Raw genomic sequence first — 24611 nt, forward strand, 5'->3', positions numbered from 1 at the left:
TCTGACATTCTAGTTCATGCAGACATTAAACCTAAAGTTTCGAAAGATGCCTAACAATTACATTATAAGCAAAACACTGCAGCTGTTAAATTATGGTATGCTAACTGGCGTCCCTAACTTCTCCAGGGTCACACCGATGAGTTGTGGGGGTTGGCCGTGCACCCCTGGAAACCCCACTTCCTCACCTGTGGTCACGACAAGCACGTCAGCCTGTGGGACTCCTCCTCATACCAGCCTGTCTGGACCAAGACTATGGAGGTAGACAGACAGACAGCGCCCCCTGGGGACAACTCTGAGCCTCACACGTTACACTCAGATAACTGTAGAAGGGCCACAAGCTTAGCTTGGTCCCATATCTGTTTGTATTGTATTGCCAATAATGTTGTCATGCCAACTATGTTGGCTGTGGCTGGGAGCAGGCTGCCACAAGCTTTTGCTGACCACATGACCTGATTCAGGAAAAACACAGTTTGGGCCCTAGTTATAAGATAGTGGAGGAAAGCGTAGGGTAATATCTCAAGACATCTCTGAAAAAGCTTCAGTCTCTTTTGTGTTGTATTAGTTATTCACTGAGGTGTGGTGAATGTTTCAGGATGCAGCATTGACATGAGACTTCCTTTTTGTTTTCTTTTGTGGACAGGACGCGGCCCAGTCTGCTGGATTCCATCCCTCTGGAGCAGTGGTTGCTATAGGAACGCAGACCGGCAGGTGACAAAGTGGTGCTTGAGGAGAATCACACTATGCCAATTCCATCACAAGAAACCATAGAGATCTACCAGTAATAATAATAATAATAATCATCATCTGTATAGTGTTTTTCATTACAATAGGAGTCTCAAAGTGGGCTTTGTGAAACTACAGGAGAGATGTGATGTGTTAGTATGCTTTTGATGATGAGAGGATGGGTGTCTTCCATCATACAGGTGGCTGGTGCTGGATACCGACTCTAAGGATCTAGTCACAGTGCACACTGATGGAAATGAACAGCTGTCTGTTGTCCGCTTTGCTCCAGGTAAGTGCTGTTATAGGCTTTATTAGGCTACTTGTTATAAGCATGTATGAGGCTTTATAATGACTCATAAGGATTCATATTTATAGTACATCTTTTAAATGAAAATGGCTGTTATTTAGTCAGGATCATTAAATGGCTGTTATCTAGTCAGGAATATTAAATGGCTGTTATCTAGTCAGGATCATTAAATGGCTGTTATCTAGTCAGGATCATTAAATGGCTGTTATCTAGTCAGGATCATTAAATGGCTGTTATCTAGTCAGGAATATTAAATGGCTGTTATCTAGTCATGATCGTTATCAGATGGTTGTAAGAAAATACAAGGGGGTTATACTTATAATGCTTTATAGCTGCATCATAATGCATTATAACCTGCCTTCTGTAAAGTGATACCAAGAGGTCTACGGTAGGCCTGCTGTGAGAGAACTCCTAACAGTTACAGGTTAACAGTAATACTGATACAGGCCACAGTATCTGTTCTAACCTACATCTCCTGTTGTTATTCCTAGATGGTAATTTCCTGGCCATCGGCTCTCACGATAACTACATCTATATCTACGCAGTGGGGAACGGTGGCAGGAAGTACAGCAGATTGGGGAAGTGCTCGGTGAGCACCTTTTATTTTTAAGACCTACCCCCTCTTCTCCTCAGCATCACACCAGGAGGACATGCTAAATTACGCACACTCAACAGCCCTAGTGCATTATGGTTTAAAACAAGCTGAGTCATCCATTCCGACTATAGCTGATTCCCATCATCTCTCTCTCTCTTCTCTCTCCTCTACTCTCTCTCTCCCGCTACCTTCCATCCCCTCTCTCGCACACATACAAACACCACACACACACACACACACACACACACACACACACACACTCTCTCTCTTTCTCCTCTCTCTCTCACTGTCTCTCTCCCTCTCACTGTCTCTGTATCTCTTTCTCTCTCACTGTCTCTCTCTCTGTTTCTCTCTGTCTCTCTCATTCTGTCTCTCAGGGCCACTCCAGCTTCATCACCCATCTGGACTGGTCAGTGGACTCTCAGTACCTGGTGTCCAACTCAGGAGACTATGAGATACTCTATTGTAAGTATTGTCATGTTCATTCAAACGGAAAATTAAAGTCTGTGTTCTTATTGGACAAGTTCAGGTAGCACCTCCCCGTTTCAATCAGCTGTATGTCGTTCCAGGGATCCCGTCTGTGTGCAAACAGGTGGTGAGTGTGGAGACCACCCGGGACATCCCCTGGGCCACCTCCACATGCACTCTGGGCTTCCAAGTCTTTGGTGAGGAATGTTGAAGCAGCTGGAGAATCTATTTGTTGAAGCAGCTGGAGAATCTATTTGTTGAAGTAGCTGGATAATTTACTTGTTGAAGAAGCTGGAGACATAGGCTGCATTTAAATAGGCAGCCCAATTCTGATCTTTTCGCCACTAATTGGTCTTTTGACCAATCAGATCAGCTGTTTTGCCAATAATTGGGCTGGCTGTGTGACATCAGCCATACTATAAGGCCATTCACATTGTGTGCAGAGTGCAGGGAGAAGAGAATATAACATAATGGGACCGATACTGTAACTCTCTGGTCCACAGGGTTATGGCCTGATGGCTCCGACGGGACTGACATCAACGCAGTCTCCAGATCCAATGAGAAGCAGCTGCTTGTCACAGGAGACGACTTTGGAAAAGTCTGCCTTTTCTCATACCCCTGCTCCCAATTCCGGGTAAGATACAAAAATGAGTTAGATATATAAATTGAGAAGAGCCTGTAAAGATTATATGAGCCCATTGGTTGAGTTTTATTTCTCCTTCCAGGCTCCCAGTCATGTCTATGGCGGACACAGCAGTCATGTGACCAATGTGAACTTCCTGTTTGACGACAGTTGCCTGGTTTCCACTGGGGGCAAGGACATGAGTGTCATGCAGTGGCGAATAGTGTGAGACATACATGCAGTTTCTTTATGGATCAGGGTGGGGTAGGATAGGGTGGGGTAGGGTAGGGTGGGGTAGGGTGGGGTGGGGGTAGGGTGGGTGGGGGTAGGGTGGGGGCGGGTAGGGAAGGAGCACTCCCAGAGGCTTTCCTGTACATGGATCCCAATGAGCTTATTGGAGTAGGAGGAAGTTGCCCTTAGACCCGCCCCTGGTTTTGCATTTCCCCCATTAATCGTTAAGGAGGACAAGCTGATCCTAGATCAGTTCATAGGATTGGCTTGTTGGGGGAGGGGGGATACAACAGGCAGTACATGTTGTTTTGGTTTTATCGCTCTGTCTTTCTCCTTTATTTTGTATATTTCACAGCTCAGGAAACCAATAGAAAAGCAGGAGTTGAATTTCTTCCCTATGCCATATCAATGGCAGCCTATCTGGCCTGCTACAGATACCACTCCGCCTTGGAAAGACAAAGAGAGATTTATATTGATGATGTGCATTTGGTCTATACTGAAAGCACATACATTTGGTTCCAACTGAAGCTGATAGAGTAAAATGACAATATTTCATCTTGTGATGTGTATTTTACAATGAATGCAGCAGGTTTACCCCAGGCAGTTGGTTACTAGGCCAAGTGTGCGGATGAATTCTATGAGGCTACATAGAAATATGACGATATTAAACTCTGCTGCCACCGTCTGGCTTCCTGAGGTATTGCATGTGTCATAACAACGACTTCATTACTCTGCAAACTATAATATGATAAAGTATCACACTGGCATTTCAAAGAGCCCTTTAAAAACAAATAAATAATTATTCAATGAACAATCAATAATTATTTACACCTGTTGAAAAGCATCATTTTGGGAGGCTATTCTGTGCTTGACAGAGCTAAAGTAGAACTTCGTTTCAGGAGGCGGGTGGGAGGAGCTATAGGAGGACGGGCTCATAGTAATGGCTGGAATGGAATTAATGGAATGGAGTCTAACATGGTTTCCATATGTTTGATGCGTTTGATACCGTTCCATTAATTGCGTTCCAGTCTTTACAATGAGCCTGGCCTCCTATAGCTCCTCCCACCAGCCTCTGTTTCAAACATATTTGGACTACACTGTTATATATTATCTGCTGCCAAGGTCACTTCCTTCCTGAGTCTCCCTTCTCTTCCTGTCTCAAACTAGTTCTGTAAATAAGAGGTTTGCACTAATCAGACCATTGCACTGTAATTGTTTCCTCTCCAATACCCCTTTCACACTATAGTGCCGAACCAAACCGTACTGTGCTGGCTCGATTATTATATTTTCACTTGGTCCTTTTCAGCATGGCTCCATCAACTATGGTGGAAGTGTAACCAGACTAGCTCAGTACAGCTCGGTTTGGCTTGGTAATGCTACCCTACTTTATGCCACCTGCAAGGAATCACTACTCCAAGGCTTATTAAAGGTCCACTCTGTGATATTTACAGCCGTTTTTGATCACTCCAAGGCTTAAAGGAGAGAGAACCATCTTAAACCTGTGACTTAGCTACCATACTGACCTTTTCACCTTGACTCCTGCTTCTTGTTTACTTGGAATATCCATGAACAAAACATGTCATGCATATTGAAATCTTTCTCACAGCCTGCCAAAAGTAATCGCACCAAGAGTTATCTGTACCACACTGGTGATGTCTGGACTGGACTGGTCATTCATCAGGGGTTTGTTTTATAGTAATAAAAAAGTTATTTAAAAAGTGTCCAGAGCATGCATGACATTGTTATACCTGGGCTGCATTCAGCAGGGCACAACATTGTGGAACGTTCAGATAGAAATATACTATGTAGAACAATCAGACCTTTCTGACATGTAGGATAAAGAATCGTGTCAGCACTATTCATTACATTTATATCAGCAACATTCCAAAACGTTTGCCTCCTGAACGTAGCCCTTTTCTTTGCAGCTCCAAACCTAATGATTGGATTATATGCAGATGTTTGACCATAACAGTGTAACCATGATGGAATAATATTCAAATAAAAAATTCTTAAAATAATAAGTTGTTGTCCTTGTTTGGGTCTTTGTTTGAGTGTATGAAAACTGACGCAGAACACAACCATTCAGCGTGAATGTAAAATGTTTTAGTTCGTCACAACACTTATGAATACAGTACTAATTTCTTTGACAGTAAAGACTGAAAATCCTTCAAATCTTTGAGACTGACTTTTTGTCCTCTTTTCGATTGACATTTTGAAATTCCAAAGTTTATTTTGGGTGTGTTGAAATTATGTAATGATTCGGAAAGAAAAGGTGTGTGATATAAATGCGATTTATGCAGGGTAGACTATAAGTGATTTTATTATATAATTCCATTGTTCTGGTATAGAGGGAGATGATGATGCTGTTCTAGGTGGTCATCTCAAGGGGGCAGCATTGGACCGGTCGCATGCTGTTGTCAACTATTTCATAAAATCTCCACCTTGCCAAAACACCACGAATACGGTGGAAATATGGCAACTCGGAGGCTGCTGTCAACCACAATCTCCCGTCTTCTTGAGACAACCGCGACCATCATTTGAACATGGAATTAAGGATGCAAGAGAATAAACGGAGTGAAAAGCTTTTGAGAGAGAAAGTGAAAACGTTCGGATCCTCGCATTGTATTTCAGCAGCAGACTGACTGCATTGCCGACAGCCATACATAATCGGTGAACATTGGCGTATTATCTTTTAGTTATATTGAATTTGAACGTTCTGCTTTACAAACGGTCTGAGAGGGAAACACCGCTATATATCAATTTCTTCATGTCATCGTCTAATTGAATAGGAGAAAAACAATGAGGTAAGCTATTGAGCATGTGTTGGGTTTGCAATGCCGCGTCATTTGTCAGAACGCGACATGATGTTGGCTTTATAATAATGTGGACGGGAATAAATTCACGATGTAGACGAAATATCTAGACGAAATATTATATATGAATAGGCCTAATCACAGCATGGTATGCTACTTTTCTAGAGTAATATCCATGTAATATACATGTGTGGCCTCGTTTATGCATTAGATAATTTACACAATAGACAAATCAGTTATTTGTGAAGGATCACCGCCATTATAAACTCGTAAAAATGAGCATCGGTAGGGTATTCTATAGAATAATACAGAATATAGAACTATAGAATCCATACGTGTTTTTCCTTCTACTCTATCCTATTAATTCTCATTCTGTACACACCTATCCATTTCCTTTATTAGATGGCCTGCATTAAATCGCAATGTTGTCATGGAAACGAGACCACACACACATATTCCTGTACAGGCCATATACTTAGCCTATTATTGACTGGTCTAGCTGCATCATTATGATAGATCAGTCAACAACAACAACAGAATAGCGAAGACAAAAAAATTATTGGGAGCTCTGACACACAAATGACAGTTCTCAGCTCAAAGCGCTTTCATGGGCGGATGAGAAATATTGTAAGGCTATGGCCTTCGTGTGTTGAAAATAACTAGGTGTAAGTGTCAAATAAATCCTGTGCCCTGTTGGTCAATTGTATTTTGGGACCTTCGGTTCTGTTGGTATGCAACGGCCTATAGGCCTACACCAAGGCCTGAACACCCTACCTGAATACGGAGAAATACAGTAGGGAGTCTCTGTGATTCTATGTGTGCATTCACTTTATCTGTCCCCGTCGAGCTGTCAAATTCAAAACAACAATTTGGTACCCTAGTGGTTAAGAGGGTTTAGTCAGTAACTGAAAGGTTGCTGGTTCAAATCCCCAAGCTGACTAAGTGAAAAATCTGTTGATTTGCCCTTGAGCAAGGCACATAACCCTTAATTGCTCTGGATAAGAGTGTAAAGAGATTTGTAGTTTTGGGTTTTCTCTGACAGCTAGACACAGGTGTAGGTCATTGCCCTATGCTCTTTGTTTGTAGACATTAGCTCATCAGCAGAGGGCTGATGTTTTGGGTGGGAACTATTTGTGGTTGGACACGAGATTGTCTTCATGGTGACAGTGGTTGCTATATGTCTGTGTATGAGCTGTATAGAGAGGAATGGCTTCATGTTTCCACGCTATAATGTGCTACAGCAGCCCAATGTTATATTCTCACCAAGTACATCAGTCTATTAACCACTGGTAGCTATGAGACTAATACTAGTGTGTGTACACACACACACACACACACACACACACACACACACTTTGTTTGAAGCCATGTTTAGCACCACTATGCTGTTGTTATAGGCCTAAGGCTCATTTTTCCATTTACACCAAATTATGAAAGATAGAGAGATACAAATGTAGGATCTTAATTTCACCTGTATTGTCACAGCAAAAATAATCCTGCAGCAACAGGATTTTTACGTTTAGTCCATAATGTTGATCAGTGGTTAGGCTATTAGCTGAACAAAAGTAGGCTACATGAAAAGTTAAATACTCTTAACATAAACGTGTGTTAGTGTGGGTTTTCAGTAACGTGTGTTAGTGTGGGTTTTCAGTAATGTGTGTTAGTGTGGGTTTGAGTGAATTTATGTAAATCACAAAGCTCATCTACATGTCCTGCAGTGCAGGAAAATTCTCAGCAACAAAACAGTGATCAAATTAAGATCCTACGTCTGTAGCTATATCTTGGAGACACACTACACAGAACAATATTACACTGTGCCAAGGATACATCCCCATGTCATCAAAATCTGCTTGAGTGTAACATCACTGAAACACAGTTTATACAGTTTCTACATGCTTGACAAGTTGATGTGTCTCATATAACACCTTGGTAAACACTGAGCGTAGACTGACCAGGTGAATACCGGTTGAAAGCTATGATCCCTTATTGATGTCACTTGTTAAATCCACTTAAATCAGTGTAGATGAAGGGGAGGAGACAGGTTAAAGAAGGATTTTTAAGCCTTGAGACAGTTGAGACATGGATTGTGTATGTGTGCCATTCAGAGGGTGAATGGGCAAGACAAAAGATTGAAGTGCCTTTGAATGGGGTATGGTAGTACAGTGAAGGAAAAAAGTATTATATCCCCTGCTGATTATGTACGTTTGCCCACTGACAAAGAAATTATCAGTCTATAATTTTAATGGTAGGTTTATTTGAACAGTGAGAGACAGAATAATAACAAAACAATCCAGAAAAACCCATGTAAACATTTTTTAAAAATTGATTTGCATTTTAATGAGGGAAATAAGTATTTGACCCCCTCTCAATCAGAAAGATTTCTGGCTCCCAGGTATCTTTTATACAGGTAACGAGCTGAGATTAGGAGCACACTCTTAAAGGGAGTGCTCCTAATCTCAGTTTGTTACCTGTATAAAAGACACCTGTCCACAGAAGCAATCAATCAATCAGATTCCAAACTCTCCACCATGGCCAAGACCAAAGAGCTCTCCAAGGATGTCAGGGATTTGGAATGGGCTACAAGACCATCGCCAAGCAGCTTGGTGAGAAGGTGACAACAGTTGGTGCGATTATTCGCAAATGGAAGAAACACAAAATAACTGTCAATCTCCCTCGGCCTGGGGCTCCATGCAAGATCTCACCTCGTGGAGTTGCAATGATCATGAGAACGGTGAGGAATCAGCCCAGAACTACAAGGGATGATCTTGTCAATGATATCAAGGCAGCTGGGACCATAGTCACCAAGAAAACAATTGGTAACACACTACGCCGTGAAGGACTGAAATCCTGCAGCGCCCGCAAGGTCCCCCTGCTCAAGAAAGCACATATACAGGGCCATCTGAAGTTTGCCAATGAACATCTGAATGATTCAGAGGAGAACTGGGTGAAAGTGTTGTGGTCAGATGAGACAAAAATCAAGCTCTTTGGCATCAACTCAACTCGCCGTGTTTGGAGGAGGAGGAATGCTGCCTATGACCCCAAGAACACCATCCCCACCGTCAAACATGGAGGTGGAAACATTATGCTTTGGGGGTGTTTTTCTGCTAAGGGGACAGGACAACTTCACCGCATCAAAGGGACGATGGACGGGGCCATGTACCGTCAAATCTTGGGTGAGAACCTCCTTCCCTCAGCCAGGGCATTGAAAATGGGTTGTGGATGGGTATTCCAGCATGACAATGACCCAAAACACACGGCCAAGGCAACAAAGGTGTGGCTCAAGAAGAAGCACATTAAGGTCCTGGAGTGGCCTAGCCAGTCTCCAGACCTTAATCCCATAGAAAATCTGTGGAGGGAGCTGAAGGTTCGAGTTGCCAAACGTCAGGCTCGAAACCTTAATGACTTGGAGAAGATCTGCAAAGAGGAGTGGGACAAAATCCCTCCTGAGATGTGTGCAAACCTGGTGGCCAACTACAAGAAACGTCTGACCTCTGTGATTGCCAACAAGGGTTTTGCCACCAAGTACTAAGTCATGTTTTGCAGAGGGGTCAAATACTTATTTCCCTCATTAAAATGCAAATCAATTTATAACATTTTTGACATGCGTTTTTCTGGATTTTTTTGTTGTTATTCTGTCTCTCACAGTTCAAATAAACCTACCATGAAAATTATAGACTGATCATGTCTTTGTCAGTGGGCAAACGTACAAAATCAGCAGGGGATCAAATACTTTTTTCCCTCACTGCACCGGTTTTAGTCTGTCAAGAACTGCAACGCTGCTGGGTTTTTCACGCTCAACAGTTTCCCATGTGTATCAAGAATGGTCCACCACCCAAAGGACATCCAGCCAGTTTGACACAACTGTGGGAAGCATTGGAGTCATGATGGGCCAGCATCCCTGTGTAAAGCTTTCGACACCTTGTAGAGTCCATGCCCCAACGAATTGAGGCTGTTCTGAGGGCAAAAGAGGGGGGGGTGCAACTCAATATTATGAAAGGTGTTCCTAATGTTTTGTACACTCAGTGTACATGTACGATTCATATAAACCTACCATTAAAATTATAGACTGATCATGTCTTTGTCAGTGGGCAAACGTACAAAATCAGCAGGGGATCAAATACTTTTTTCCCTCACTGCACCGTTTTTGGTCTGTCAAGAACTGCAACGCTGCTGGGTTTTTCACGCTCAACAGTTTCCCGTGTGTATCAAGAATGGTCCACCACCCAAAGGACATCCAGCCAATTTGACACAACTGTGGGAAGCATTGGAGTCATCATGGGCCAGCATCCCTGTGTAAAGCTTTCGACACCTTGTAGAGTCCATGCCCCCATGAATTGAGGCTGTTCTGAGGGCAAAAGAGGGGGGGGGTGCAACTCAATATTATGAAAGGTGTTCCTAATGTTTTGGAACATTAGGAACACTTTTCAAAGACTCCTAAGAGGAGTCTTTAAGGGGGGGTGTGCAACTCAATATTATGAAAGGTGTTCCTAATGTTTTGTACACTCAGTGTACATGTACGATTCATATATTGTCTCATTGTATGAAGGGATGAATGTGTGTGTCCTATATCTTGCTCTTCGAAGCTCTCTGTGTGTCCTGTAGCCTATGTCTGTCCAGAGGCTGTTCTTTCAGTTTATGAAAGGTGTTCCTAATGTTTTGTACACTCAGTGTACATGTACGATTCATATATTGTCTCATTGTATGAAGGGATGAATGTGTGTGTCCTATATCTTGCTCTTCGAAGCTCTCTGTGTGTCCTGTAGCCTATGTCTGTCCAGAGGCTGTTCTTTCAGTCAGGAAGCAAAAGGGGAGTCTTAAAGAGGAGTCTTAAAGGGGAGTCTTAAAGGGGTGTTAAATGGCAGTCTTAAAGGGCAGTCTTAAAGAGCAGTCTTAAAGGGCAGTCTTAAAGGGCAGTCTTAAAGGGGAGTCTTAAAGGGGAGTGTTAAAGGGGAGTGTTAAAGGGGAGTCTTAAAGGGGTGTCTTAAAGGGGTGTCTTAAAGGGGTGTCTTAAAGGGGATCTTAAAGGGCAGTCTTAAAGAGGAGTCTTAAAGGGCAGTCTTAAAGGGGAGTGTTAAAGGGGAGTGTTAAAGGGGTGTCTTAAAGGGGAGTCTTAAATCATCAGAAGGACACAAGGTGACTGGAAACCGGGGAACAGATTCAATGAAATTATTTATTCAACCTCAGTACTGCCATTGCAGCCACTGCAATCCACAACTTTCCTCTGCAGGGCTATTTATAGCTTTAGCATAAGTGTTTTATCATGCTATGATTCATCTGTATTCTCCCGGCCAGCCATACTCAGTCATTGCATATGGAGAAATCTCCTGGGAAACGTTAATGCGATTGCCGTGGTGACTCATCCACCGAAAAAAGGTAGAACGCGCTCTGAAAACGCTAAGTTCTGCGTTTTTCTTCAGGCTTCTCAGATCAGTGGTGGTTCGTGTGATAGAGCTCGATGACCTCTAACCCTATCGTATTCTACTAAGATGTCCTCTGCAGTTTATTGATGAAGAGACAGTCTGCTTCTTGTATTCTCACTCAGAAACCAAACCAACCAACCATGTAGTATCAAATTACTCTAAATCTCAGCTCTAGAAAATAAAAGGAATCCTTATTTGGCATGTTCTTTGCAGTCTGTGTGTATGTGTGTGTGTATACACTGAGTGTACAAAACATTAGGAACACCTTCCTAATATTGAGTTGCACCCCCCCTTTTCACCTTAGAACAGCCTCAATTCGTTGGGGCATGGACTCTACAAGGTGTCGAAAGCTTTGCAAAGGGATGCTTGCCCATGTTGACTCCAATGCTTCCCACTGTTGTGTCAAGTTGGCTGGTTGTCCTTTGGGTGGTGGACCATTCTTGATACACACAGGAAACTGTTGAGCGTGAAAAACCCAGCAGCGTTGCAGTTCTTGACACTAACCAGTGCGCCTGGCATCTACTACCATACCCCGTTCAAAGGCACTTCAATATTTTGTCTTGCCCCTTCACCCTCTGAATGGCACACATACACAATCCATGTCTCAGTTGTCTCAAGGCTTAAAAATCCTTCTTTAACCTGTCTCCTCCCCTTCATCTACACTGACTGAAGTGGATTTAACAGGTGACATCAATAAGGGATCATAGCTTTCACCTGGATTCACCTGGTCAGTCTATGTCATGGAAAGATTAGGTGTCCTTAATGTTTTGTACACTCAGTTTATGTGTGTGTGTGTGTGTGTGTGTGTGTGTGTGTGTGTCAAGCTCATCATCAGAACAGACCCAATACACCCCGGTTTGGGTCCTATCTGGCTTCCTGTTTGACCATAGACTCCCACCAGCATATTGTTTCGTTGTAGTAGCCGTCCCCATACATACTCTTCAATGCGTAAACCTAAACCCTACATTAGGAAACCTAAACCCTACAACAGAGTAAACCTAAACCCTACATTAGGAAACCTAAACCCTACAACAGAGCAAACCTAAACCCTACATTAGGCTCCTTGAGAATGCTCTTGGTTTTCGCCACCTCTCCACTCTCACTGATGCTTTCCCTTCCGTGTAATCCCTCCCACCTTTTCGTCTCATGCAAAAGTATCCACTTCTGCCTCCTCCATTGAAACCATCTGCCAACCATGTATTCCTTTGACGATTTCGGGAAAGGATAATGCCTTTCTCACTGTGTTGCTTTTGCCTTGTCCATCTGCCTCAGAATTTTCTGTTGATACAGTAGTATACTATATGTTCAGGATAGATGAGAAATGGTATTGGTAGCTAGTTCTTAGATACAAAACTGATGTTGCCGTTGTTGGGAATTTGACTATTCAGGTGGGAACTGTATAAATCAGAGATGTGATTGGACAACAATGACAGTAATATAAAAGGTTAATGGTGTTGCTAGGTAGTTCTTATGCTAAACTGAAACTATGTCTTCAACTCCGTAAGAAACCAGTTGGTCTCTGTTTGTGTCAGTAAAAAGCTCTTTCCACACTAGCTTTTTCTCAACGGTCATTCCTACCCCCCCCCCCCGAATTGAAATGTGATTGGCCCTGACTGGGACTGAGGGGAATTTAGCTGTTTAATGACTCTCTAGCTAAGGGCCAATACCAGGTTTCACACACAGGACTGTGGACAAATGCTTTCTGTCCGTGTGTGGAGCTTACAACTGACTGTAGGCACAATGATGACATAACTTATCTTCGGGGAGTGAGAGCTTTAGGAACATTGTCACTTGACAAACTAAATGTATTTACCCCCAAAGTGAACCCAGTTGGAGACCGCTCAACGGTTTAATGCTGTAATAGCAAGCTTATAATATGCTTATGAGCGTGTGAAAATAAAATGTAATAAAAGTCCTTATAGAATGACAAGCATATCGTTTTCACTCTGGTCAGGATTCTGTTTACCTCGGCAGCCATTTTCCTGTGCATTCTGGAGGTACAACAGCGCCTGGCATCCTTGGGGAGCTTTGCTGTTGCTGAACCTGCATTTATTGGCTTTTAAACTACCTCAGCCTCTATCTCTCTTCCCTCTCTCTCTCCCCTCACTTCCCTCACTTCCCTCTCTCTCTCTAAATCTCACTCCCCCTGGCTTCTCTCTAACCCTCTCTCTCTCTCTAACCCTCTCTCTCTCACTTTCTCTCTCTCTAACCCTCTCTCTCTCTCTCACCACATCTGCTATCCTCCTTACCTTTCAGTTGACGACTGCCCCTTAACATCAAACAGATCAAAATTGTCCTAGCTGCTATCCTAACTCCCCAGTGGGAGTGCTTCCTCGGACCCATAACTAGCCAGCTGCTACAGTACCACAATGACTGCATTTCCCTTTAAGGATAAGGATTAGTGACAGACAGGGACCTGCCTGTACAGAGGGCTTGGGATGGAGGTGGGGGGAGGGGCTGAAGCCATTTGTCTACTACTTCCTTACCCCTCGCGTCGCCTTGGCGACCACAGACCACGTCATTACTGAGTATAGTGTACTGTAACTATCATAATGAGTATAGTGTACTGTAACTATCATAATGAGTATAGCATACTGTAACTATCATCATGAGTATAGCTTACTATAACTATCATAATGAGTATATCGTACTGTAACTATCATCATGAGTATAGCGTACTGTAACTATCATCATGAGTATAGTCGTACTGTAACTATCATAATGAGTATAGCGTACTGTAACTATCATCATTACATTTTGTTCCCCTTTTTATCTGACACAACAAGCATTAGTGTTATTGAGGGTGTTCAGGGTTGGGGGACAGAGCATGGGACAGATCATTAGTGTTATTGAGGGTGTTCAGGGTTGGGGGACAGAGCATGGGACAGATCATTAGTGTTATTGAGGGTGTTCAGGGTTGGGGGACGGAGCATGGGACAGATCAGTAGTGTTATTGAGGGTGTTCAGGGTTGGGGGACGGAGCATGGGACAGATCATTAGTGTTATTGAGGGTGTTCAGGGTTGGGGGACGGAGCATGGGACAGATCATTCACACAGTGTGGTTTAGAGACTGCCCTCTGGCTCAAGTCAACCACCCACCATTACTCAAATCACTACATTCCATTTCTAATGATATGTCATGGTATTGTACGTCTGCTGAGAGTGTGTTTGTGTATATGTGTGTGTGTTTGTGTTTTTGTGTGTATGTGTTTGCGTGTATGTGTTTGTGTGTATGTAAGCTCATAACTGACTTGTGTGCCATAGACAGATCAACTATAAGTATTTGACCTTATTCAGACGGAGCCCTTCCACAAGTTGTCAAGTGCAATGTGCAAACACTCGTCACCTCCACCATAGTCTCATTGACTTCAGTGTAAATCCAGAGCCACTGCTGGAGGGCACAGCACAGGGCAGCCCAATCAATACGGTCTATGAGGACAGGCTGCACACGTGCGGTCATGGCAACAGCTGGCTGGTTTAAGGTAGGGGCTATAGTAGACAGTAGGGTGGGGGACTGAGAGAGAGAGAGGGGCGTGTACCCACCCACCCCCTGCCTTAATCAGCAGGCTTTAGGGGACCAGCTAGGACCCTGTGTGTGTGTGTGTGTGTGTGTGTGTGTGTGTGTGTGTGTGTGTGTGTGTGTGTGTGTGATCTATACGTTCTCAGTGTGTGTGTGTGTGTGTGTGTGTCTGTGCGCATGTGTGAGTATATGTATGAGTGTGTGTGTGTGTGTGTGTGTGTGATCTATACGTTCTCAGTGTGTGTGTGTGTGTCTGTGCGCATGTGTGAGTATATTTATGAGTGTGTGTGTGTGTGTGTGTGTGTGGTCTGCCCCCTGTCACAGCTGGGGGTTGGAGTGGGATATGGGCTAATCTCCCAGGGTCAAACATCTGAGCGGTAGACTTAATTTTCAAAGCGCTGGAAAGAAACACACCCAGTAATGTAAGACAGAGACAGTTTTGCAACAATAGAAGTGTTTTTTCTCCATCAACATGGACATCCACCACCTCCAAGCGCAGCGCTTCTAAATGCCCCAGTGTCAGCGGCTCTGGACTCTTCTACAACAACTACTCAGCCAGGTCGGTTGTACATTTATTTGTTAACGCTTCATAATAACTTTTAATGAATAAGCATTAATAAATGTTTTATAAACGGTTCACAAGCCATTCATAAGCGTTCATCCGAATTTAAACACACGTATATGCATTTATAATGGTTATTCATAAAACGGATTATGAAGTGTAACCCACTGGTTTTACTGTGGCCATTTGGCAACTGTTAGGGAGAACTTAAAGATCTCGATCTGCTCCACTACATCCCTGTCAGCTTCTTTGTCTTGCTGACGTTGAGGGAAAAGTTGTTTGTCCTGGCACCACACTGCCAGGTCTCTGACCTCATCCCTAAAGGCTGTCTCTTCATTGTCGGTGATCAGGCCTACCACTGTTGTTTCGTCTGCAAACTTAATGATGATGTTGGAGTCGTGCACGGCCACACAGTCGTGGGTGAACAGGGAGTACAGGAGGGGACTGAGCACGCACTCCTGAGGGGCCCCCGTGTTGAGGGTCAACATGGCGGACGTGTTGCTGCCTACCCTCACCACCTGGGGGCAGCCCGTCAGGAAGTCCAGGATCCAGTTGCAGAGGGAGGTGTTCAGTCCCAGGGTCCTTAGCTTAGTGATGAGCTTTGAGGGCACTATGGTGTTGAACGCTGAGCTGTAGTCAATGAACAGCATTCTCACGTAGCTGTTCCTTTTGTGTAGGTGGGAAAGGGCAGTGTGGAGTGCAATAGAGATTTCGTCATCTGTCGATCTGTTGGGGCGGTATGCGAATTGGAGTGGGTCCTGGGTGTCTGGGATGATGGTGTTGAGGTGAGCCATGACCAGCCTTTTAAGGCATTTCATGGCTACAGACGTGTGTGCTACGGGGCGGTAGTAATTTAGACAGGTTACGTTCAAATCAAATCAAATCAAATTGTATTTGCCACATGTGCCGAATATAACAGGTGTAGACATTACAGTGAAATGCTTGCTTACAAGCCCTTAATCAACAATGCAGTTTTCTAAAGAAAAATGTAAAATAAAAAAGTGTTAATTAAGAAAACAATAAAATAAAAGCAAATAGCTAAAGAGCAGCAGTAAAATAAAATAGCAGTAGGGAGGCTATATACAGGAGGGTACCGGTACAGAGTCAATGTGCGGGGGCACCGGCTAGTCGAGGTAATTGAGGTCATATGTACATGTGGGTAGAGTTAAAAAGTGACTATGCATAAATAGTAAAAAGGTTACCTTGGCGTTGTTGGGCACAGAGACTATTGTGGTCTGCTTGAAACATATACAGTGGGGAGAACAAGTATTTGATACACTGCCGATTTTGCAGGTTTTTCTACTTACAAAGCATGTAGAGGTCTGTAATTTTTATCATAGGTACACTTCAACTGTGAGAGACGGAATCTAAAACAAAAATCCAGAAAATCACATTGTATGATTTTTAAGTAATTAATTTGCATTTTATTGCATGACATAAGTATTTGATCACCTACCAACCAGTAAGAATTACAGCTCTCACAGACCTTTTAGTTTTTCTTTAAGAAGCCCTCCTGTTCTCCACTCATTACCTGTATTAACTGCACCTGTTTGAACTCGTTACCTGTATAAAAGACACCTGACCACACACTCAATCAAACAGACTCCAACCTCTCCACAATGGCCAAGACCAGAGAGCTGTGTAAGGACATCAGGGATAAAATTGTAGACCTGCACAAGGCTGGGATGGGCTACAGGACAATAGGCAAGCAGCTTGGTGAGAAGGCAACAACTGTTGGCGCAATTATTAGAAAATGGAAGAAGTTCAAGATGACGGTCAATCACCCTCGGTCTGGGGCTCCATGCAAGATCTCATCTCGTGGGGCATCAATGATCATGAGGAAGGTGAGGGATCAGCCCAGAACTACACGGCAGGACCTGGTCAATGACCTGAAGAGAGCTGGGACCACAGTCTCAAAGAAAACCATTAGTAACACACTACGCCGTCATGGATTAAAATCCTGCAGCGCACGCAAGGTCCCCCTGCTCAAGCCAGTGCATGTCCAGGCCCGTCTGAAGTTTGCCAATGACCATCTGGATGATCCAGAGGAGGAATGGGAGAAGGTCATGTGGTCTGATGAGACAAAAATATAGTTTTTTGGTCTAAACTCCACTCGCCGTGTTTGGAGGAAGAAGAAGGATGAGTACAACCCCAAGAACACCATCCCAACCGTGACGCATGGAGGTGGAAACATCATTCTTTGGGGATGCTTTTCTGCAAAGGGGACACGACGACTGCACCGTATTGAGGGGAGGATGGATGGGGCCATGTATCGCGAGATCTTGGCCAACAACCTCCTTCCCCCAGTAAGAGCATTGAAGATGGGTCGTGGCTGGGTCTTCCAGCATGACAACGACCCAAAACACACAGCCAGGGCAACTAAGGAGTGGCTCCATAAGAAGCATCTCAAGGTCCTGGAGTGGCCTAGCCAGTCTCCAGACCTGAACCCAATAGAAAATCTTTGGAGGGAGCTGAAAGTCCATATTGCCCAGCGACAGCCCCGAAACCTGAAGGATCTGGAGAAGGTCTGTATGGAGGAGTGGGCCAAAATCCCTGCTGCAGTGTGTGCAAACCTGGTCAAGACCTACAGGAAACGTATGATCTCTGTAATTGCAAACAAAGGTTTCTGTACCAAATATTAAGTTCTGCTTTTCTGATGTATCAAATACTTATGTAATGCAATAAAATGCAAATGAATTACTTAAAAATCATACAATGTGATTTTCTGGATTTTTGTTTTAGATTCCGTCTCTCACAGTTGAAGTGTACCTATGATAAAAATTACAGACCTCTACATGCTTTGTAAGTAGGAAAACCTGCAAAATTGGTAGTGTATCAAATACTTGTTCTCCCCACTGTAAGTATTACAGACTGGGTCAGGAAGAGGTTGAAAATGTCAGTGAAGACACTTGTCAGCTGATCAGCTCATGCTCTGAGTATGCGTCCTGGTAATCCGTCTGGCCCTGCGGCCTTGTGAATGTTGACCTGTTTAAAGGTCTTACTAACATCGGCTACGGAGAGCATGATCACACGGTCATCCGGAACAGCTGGTGCTCTCATGCATGGTTCAGTGTTGCTAGCCTCAAAGCGAACATAGAAGTAATTTAGCTTGTCTGGAAGGCTCACATCACTGGGCAGCTCGCGACTGGATTTCCCTTTGTAATCTGACGAGCGTCAGAGCCGGTGTAGTAGGATTTGATCAAGTCCTGTATTGATGCTTTACTTGTTTGATGGTTCGTCGGAGGGCGTAACGGGATTTCTTATAAGCATCCAGATTAGTGTCCCACTCCTTAAAAGTGGCAGCTCTAGCCTTTAGCTCAGTGCCGATGTTGCCTGTAATTCATGGCTTTGGGATATGTACGTACGGTCACTGTGGGGACGACATCGTCGATGCACTTATTAATGAAGCCGGTGACTGATGTGGTAAACTCCTCAATACCATCGGATGAATCCCGGAACATATTCCAGTCTGTGCTAATGAAACAGTCCTATAGCTTAGCATCCGCTTAATCGGACCACTTCCGAATTGAGAATGCAACTAGTACTTCCTGTTTGAGTTTTTGCTTGTAAGCAGTTCACACATCATTGTCTGAAAATGGTCCTGACAAACTGTCTGTCCATTTTATATATGGTCCTGACAGTCTGTCTGTCCATTTTATATATGGTCCTGACAGTCTGTCTGTCCATTTTATATATGGTCCTGACAGTCTGTCTGTCCATTTTATATATGGTCCTGACAGTCTGTCTGTCCTTTGATATAACCACACTGGCCACCCGGTCTTCCACCAGAGTGGCGTTAATAAGCTTACACCGTAACAAAATGTTTTGCAACTTCAAAGGAAAACAAGTGTTTCTTATTGGCCAAATTCCCTCCCTGTTTCTGTCAATTTCTACAGTTTGCTGCTTTATGAATACCACCCAGACCCTTCCAGCTGGCCGCACAGTTACTGTAGTCCTCTGTCCACTGTTTTTACAAAACTCCCTTCCAGCCTGACTTCCTCTGTGCTGAGATTACAGCCTTGTGCTTGTGTGAGAGTTAAAGCCTAGATCATTTAGCTTTAAGACGGATGTGAGGTAACGGTTTCCTCTGAAGTCGCCTGTAATCCACTGAGACGTTCTCTCACAGCTGGTGTGTGTGCACGCGAGTGTGTGGTGGAGCCGCCCTCAAAATGATTATACTGCACTGCACTCTGGGAAAAACACTAGAGTGCATAATCCACTCTATCCCCTCCCTGCTGCCATATTTCTAATAACAGGGAAGGAACTAAACTTCTCCTTTTTCAACTCATTCACCAAAATGTGCAGGGTCCTCGCCGTTATTTAGAGTTTATGCCATACATCAGCTGTATGTTCTGGAGCTTAGTGTTCTATGCCAAAGCAGGACATGGTGGTTCAGTTAGAAGCCTATGTTTTATTGCAATTTGTAGGGAGCTTATGACTGTACGCACCTTAACACTTCTGACTTTTACCAACATCTCTTGATAGCAACTCACAATTCCACACAAATATCCTTGTCCAATCATTAACAAAACAAACTACCCAAGAAAGGAACGTGAAAAAAGTGGCTCGCAGGATAGAGAAAATTGTCTGTATAGTCAAACGCACATCACTTGTTAAGGGGTGCTGGGCAGAAGGAAACTTGTATTATAAATGAAAATGGAGAAACTAGTTGGATGCAGTCGTTAACCTTGACCTGTGTGACAAATTGATGTCCGAGCCAGTTACTTGAGACAAGAATGAGTGGAGTCTGCCCTGTGGAGACATCTCTTATCCACCATAGAGCTCTGTGGAGACATCTCTTATCCACCATAGAGCTCTGTGGAGACATCTCTTATCCACCATAGAGCTCTGTGGAGACATCTCTTATCCACCATAGAGCTCTGTGGAGACATCTCTTATCCACCATAGAGCTCTGTGGAGACATCTCTTATCCACCATAGAGCTCTGTGGAGACATCTCTTATCCACCATAGAGCTCTGTGGAGACATCTCTTATCCACCATAGAGCTCTGTGGAGACATCTCTTATCCACCATAGAGCCCTGGGATTGGGTTACAGACTCATCTTTGTGATTGTTGGTGCGTGGAGCGAGGAGGCAGGGAGGGTAGAGACTGGAGCTGAATGGGAGAGGAGTGAGGAGGCAGGAGGCAGGGAGGGTAGAGACTGGAGCTGAATGGGAGAGAAGTGAGGAGGCAGGGAGGGTAGAGACTGGAGCTGAATGGGAGAGGAGTGAGGAGGCAGGGAGGGTATAGACTGGAGCTGAATGGGAGAGGAGTGAGGAGGCAGGGAGGGTAGAGACTGGAGCTGAATGGGAGAGGAGTGAGGAGGCAGGGAGGGTATAGACTGGAGCTGAATGGGAGAGGAGTGAGGAGGCAGGGAGGGTAGAGACTGGAGCTGAATGGGAGAGGAGCGAGGAGGCAGGGAGGGTAGAGACTGGAGCTGAATGGGAGAGGAGTGAGGAGGCAGGGAGGGTAGAGACTGGAGCTGAATGGGAGAGGAGTGAGGAGGCAGGGAGGGTAGAGACTGGAGCTGAATGGGAGAGGAGTGAGGAGGCAGGGAGGGTATAGACTGGAGCTGAATGGGAGAGGAGTGAGGAGGCAGGGAGGGTATAGACTGGAGCTGAATGGGAGAGGAGTGAGGAGGCAGGGAGGGTAGAGACTGGAGCTGAATGGGAGAGGAGTGAGAAGGCAGGGAGGGTATAACTGGAGCTGAATGGGAGAGGAGTGAGGAGGCAGGGAGGGTAGAGACTGGAGCTGAATGGGAGAGGAGTGAGGAGGCAGGAGGCAGGGAGGGTAGAGACTGGAGCTGAATGGGAGAGGAGTGAGGAGGCAGGAGGCAGGGAGGGTAGAGACTGGAGCTGAATTGTAGAGGAGTGAGGAGGCAGGGAGGGTAGAGACTGGAGCTGAATTGTAGAGGAGTGAGGAGGCAGGAGGCAGGGAGGGTATAGACTGGAGCTGAATGGGAGAGGAGTGAGGAGGCAGGGAGGGTAGAGACTGGAGCTGAATGGGAGAGGAGTGAGGAGGCAGGGAGGGTAGAGACTGGAGCTGAATGGGAGAGGAGTGAGGAGGCAGGGAGGGTATAGACTGGAGCTGAATGGGAGAGGAGTGAGGAGGCAGGGAGGGTAGAGACTGGAGCTGAATGGGAGAGGAGTGAGAAGGCAGGGAGGGTATAACTGGAGCTGAATGGGAGAGGAGTGAGGAGGCAGGGAGGGTAGAGACTGGAGCTGAATGGGAGAGGAGTGAGGAGGCAGGGAGGGTATAGACTGGAGCTGAATGGGAGAGGAGTGAGGAGGCAGGGAGGGTAGAGACTGGAGCTGAATGGGAGAGGAGTGAGGAGGCAGGGAGGGTAGAGACTGGAGCTGAATGGGAGAGGAGTGAGGAGGCAGGGAGGGTATAGACTGGAGCTGAATGGGGAGGTAGCTTTAATTACGTCTTCTGTTCTAATGGGAGTCCCTCTCTACTGCTGCTGGCACTGGCAGCTCTGGTTTCCTTCTCACTGGTCTCTACTACGCCGGAGGATGTGGCTACCTGTCTGTGCAAGACAAGAGACAATGACTGCTATGTTCCACAGCATGCATGTGTGGGACCTGTACCGAGAGACGCATACACTCTGAAGTATAGAGCAGGGGTTTCTGGGAGATCTCCAGTTCAGAGTCTGGTGCCACTGCAGGTCCTAGCTCTCTGCTTATACTATTTGTATTTGAGTTGGGTAGTCTCTAATTAAACCTTGAAGTCTAAAACTGTCAAAGTCACAGTGTCCCTGGATCTTTACATTTTATCATCAGCCTTACTTTTGGTGGCAGAGGTGGGATTTCCTCATCATCTGCCTTACATGTTTTTCATTAGTGGTGTCGTACTCTATTTTTGGCCTTGCACTTGAAGTGACTGATATCTGAACTACAATTAGCAGACTAGCAGACATGTCATTGGTAACCAGAAAACAGGGAGTGATAGAGAAAGGTCTTACCAATCAAATAGCTCACATGATGCGGCGAACAGAGTGTGTGATGCTGTGTTGTGGCCTATTATTTCAGGTACGTTCCACTGAACCAGCAGCATTCAACAATTACCCTGCCCGGCAACAAAGGCTCTGCCCGCTGGCTGGCTGGGCACCACCCTCTCACTGCCTGAAGCTTACTCTGCCTCCAGGGTTCCCATGGAAACCCTGACTCTTGCCCAGGCAACATGTAATTTAGTTGTGTTGATGGGGAAATTAGGCCTACAACTGCTGTGCCAAACTGGCAGCCTGTTTTAGAAAAAGGCTGCCCCCTTACCCAACTGTTCATTTACCATCTCCCCCATTTTAGTAGTCCTGGACAAGGCCAGTAAACCAGGGTTGTTGCACGCAGTAGCAAAACATTTAGCAACTAAAAACAAAAAATCCCAAAAGAAATGTTTAGAAAGTTCAAGCTCATTTACTGCATTTCTATACAATTTAAAAACTCTAAAATGCTATTTGGAGAACAGCAAAAATGACCCCAGACATTATCACATTGGTTTCTGTAGCTTCATTCACCTCAGTCTATCTACAAACACATAGCCTATTAGCTATACAATTAGCCGCTACACATTAACTCACATTAACTCAGCACAGGGATTAAAAACTATAATTGAATACATACTGAGGGATCTGTTAGCAGGAAAAGTATTTGATTAACAAATGGTAAACAAATACGTTTGCTTTACAGAATGCTTTTTTTTTTTTTTTCAGTTTTACATCAATTTTTCAGCAATTCTACCCATTTTGCCGTTACTTATTACTTCTGCCAGGTTAATATATCAGGGAGTGACTAACAAAATCAATGGGGGCCCCCTGGAGGTCAGGGCCCCTGGAGGTCAGGGCCCCTGGGCACGTGCCTGGTCGGTAATCCGGTCAAGTTTAGATAGCTGGCTAGACTAACTAGTCTAATTTAGTGACTGTCAGTGATTGACACAGGCTTGCTTAATGTGTGTGTGTGTGTGTGTGTGTGTGTGTGTGTGTGTGTGTGTGTGTGTGTGTGTGTGTGTGTGTGTGTGTGTGTGTGTGTGTGTGTGCGTGTGTGTGTGTAGGGGCAGAGGCTTGCTTAATTCAAAAGGCTAGAAACATGGTGGCTGGTGGCCTACTTTCTCCAGCTCGCCTATGGGACTTATTTGACATGGTTAAGCACTCAGTGTAACAGAAGCCCCCATCCAGCCTCTCAATCCCACTGGCACTATTCTAGCTAGAACGCATTTGCAGTCTGTCACTGGAGGCATTTCTCTCAACTTCCGCTTCTATATCCTTCTAAGCCTGTAATGGATTGTGTACTACCTCTCTCTGTGTAATTATTGAGATTGTCCAATGAAACAATCAAATCAGAGGAGAGGCCTTGTGTGACATGAGTCATTTGGGGGAGAATTTCAAGGTATCCCCAAAGCAAAAGCTAATCCCGGATTAAAATGGTGATGTGTTTGAGCACTCCTGTCCAATCCCAGTGAGCAGAAACGGCTTTTAAAGATGTCATTGGTTGAAATAACTCACTTACACACGTACAGGGGTGAGTCGTGTTATTTAATTACTGGGTTATTGACTGGTTATATTGAATGGATGTTCCTTAAAACTAAATCATTTACACAAAAGTCTCAAATAGATATCAAATCAAATGTTATTGGTCACATACACATAGCCTGTCCACGGCCATTGAATTATTCAGGGCTCATTTTTATATTTTATTGGCCATAAAAGTACTTCTGTGTTTTTTAAAGGTGTAGTCTAGGATATAAGGAAGACCGACAGGGTTTAAGCCCAGAGTGATTGCCAAGGGGAGCAACAGTCGCTGCTCACGTCCTCAATTAAAGCTGGTATCCGTAATGGTCAAACTGCCACGTCCGCTTGCGATATTACATCAACAAAAGGAAGTTACATCAAACAACGAACACTGTTTTTTTCCCGTCGGACATCATTGCACGCGCGATAGAACAGCAGCATATTTTATCTTGACGTCAACTAAACAAAAACAATAGAAGGGCTTTGGGGCAGACAGTCGCGTTGTTACCCCCAACTGCTGATTCCTTCTTTAACTGTAGCTACATGCTGTATGTCATCTCATGTTGTATTCTAATATTTGGATCGTTTGGACAGTGGATCTAGGATCCACTTGTGATGCGTGTGATAGAAGGAGTCAGGCTCAGGAGAGTAATACGCGTCCAAAGAGTTTATTCCGTCAATAAACAGTTGGGCAAGTATGCGACAACACCACTCAGGCACAGGGGAAATATCTACCCTGGCAACAACAAGGTAAGGGTAGCTACACACAGCTCACTACAAACAATCACCCACACAGACAAGGAAGCAGAGGGAACACTTATACAATGACTAATTGGGGATAAGGAC

The 24611-nt window shown here is 44.5% G+C and overlaps 2 protein-coding genes across 7 annotated transcripts in view; both read left to right on the forward strand.

Annotated features, from left to right (window-relative positions):
• The window catches only part of eml1 (EMAP like 1), a 95947-nt gene extending 92963 nt beyond the window's left edge, over positions 1 to 2984 (forward strand). For all 6 annotated transcript variants that reach the window (XM_041847230.2, XM_041847231.2, XM_041847232.2 and 3 more), the window contains 8 exons: positions 127 to 258; positions 641 to 708; positions 924 to 1012; positions 1522 to 1619; positions 2003 to 2090; positions 2195 to 2290; positions 2597 to 2727; positions 2819 to 2984. In XM_041847230.2, the coding sequence (XP_041703164.2) occupies positions 127 to 258; positions 641 to 708; positions 924 to 1012; positions 1522 to 1619; positions 2003 to 2090; positions 2195 to 2290; positions 2597 to 2727; positions 2819 to 2944 (828 nt within the window). In that variant the 3' untranslated portion in view covers positions 2945 to 2984. The remainder of the gene's footprint in view (positions 1 to 126; positions 259 to 640; positions 709 to 923; positions 1013 to 1521; positions 1620 to 2002; positions 2091 to 2194; positions 2291 to 2596; positions 2728 to 2818) is intronic.
• Positions 2985 to 5342: 2358 nt separating this feature from the next.
• The window catches only part of LOC121539034 (ena/VASP-like protein), a 48109-nt gene continuing 28840 nt past the window's right edge, over positions 5343 to 24611 (forward strand). The window contains exon 1 of the mRNA XM_041847225.2: positions 5343 to 5750. Coding sequence (XP_041703159.1) covers positions 5746 to 5750 — 5 coding nt within the window. The 5' untranslated portion in view covers positions 5343 to 5745. The remainder of the gene's footprint in view (positions 5751 to 24611) is intronic.

The sequence above is a fragment of the Coregonus clupeaformis genome, chromosome 21, assembly GCF_020615455.1.
Source record: "Coregonus clupeaformis isolate EN_2021a chromosome 21, ASM2061545v1, whole genome shotgun sequence".
NCBI classification, from domain to species: domain Eukaryota; kingdom Metazoa; phylum Chordata; class Actinopteri; order Salmoniformes; family Salmonidae; genus Coregonus; species Coregonus clupeaformis.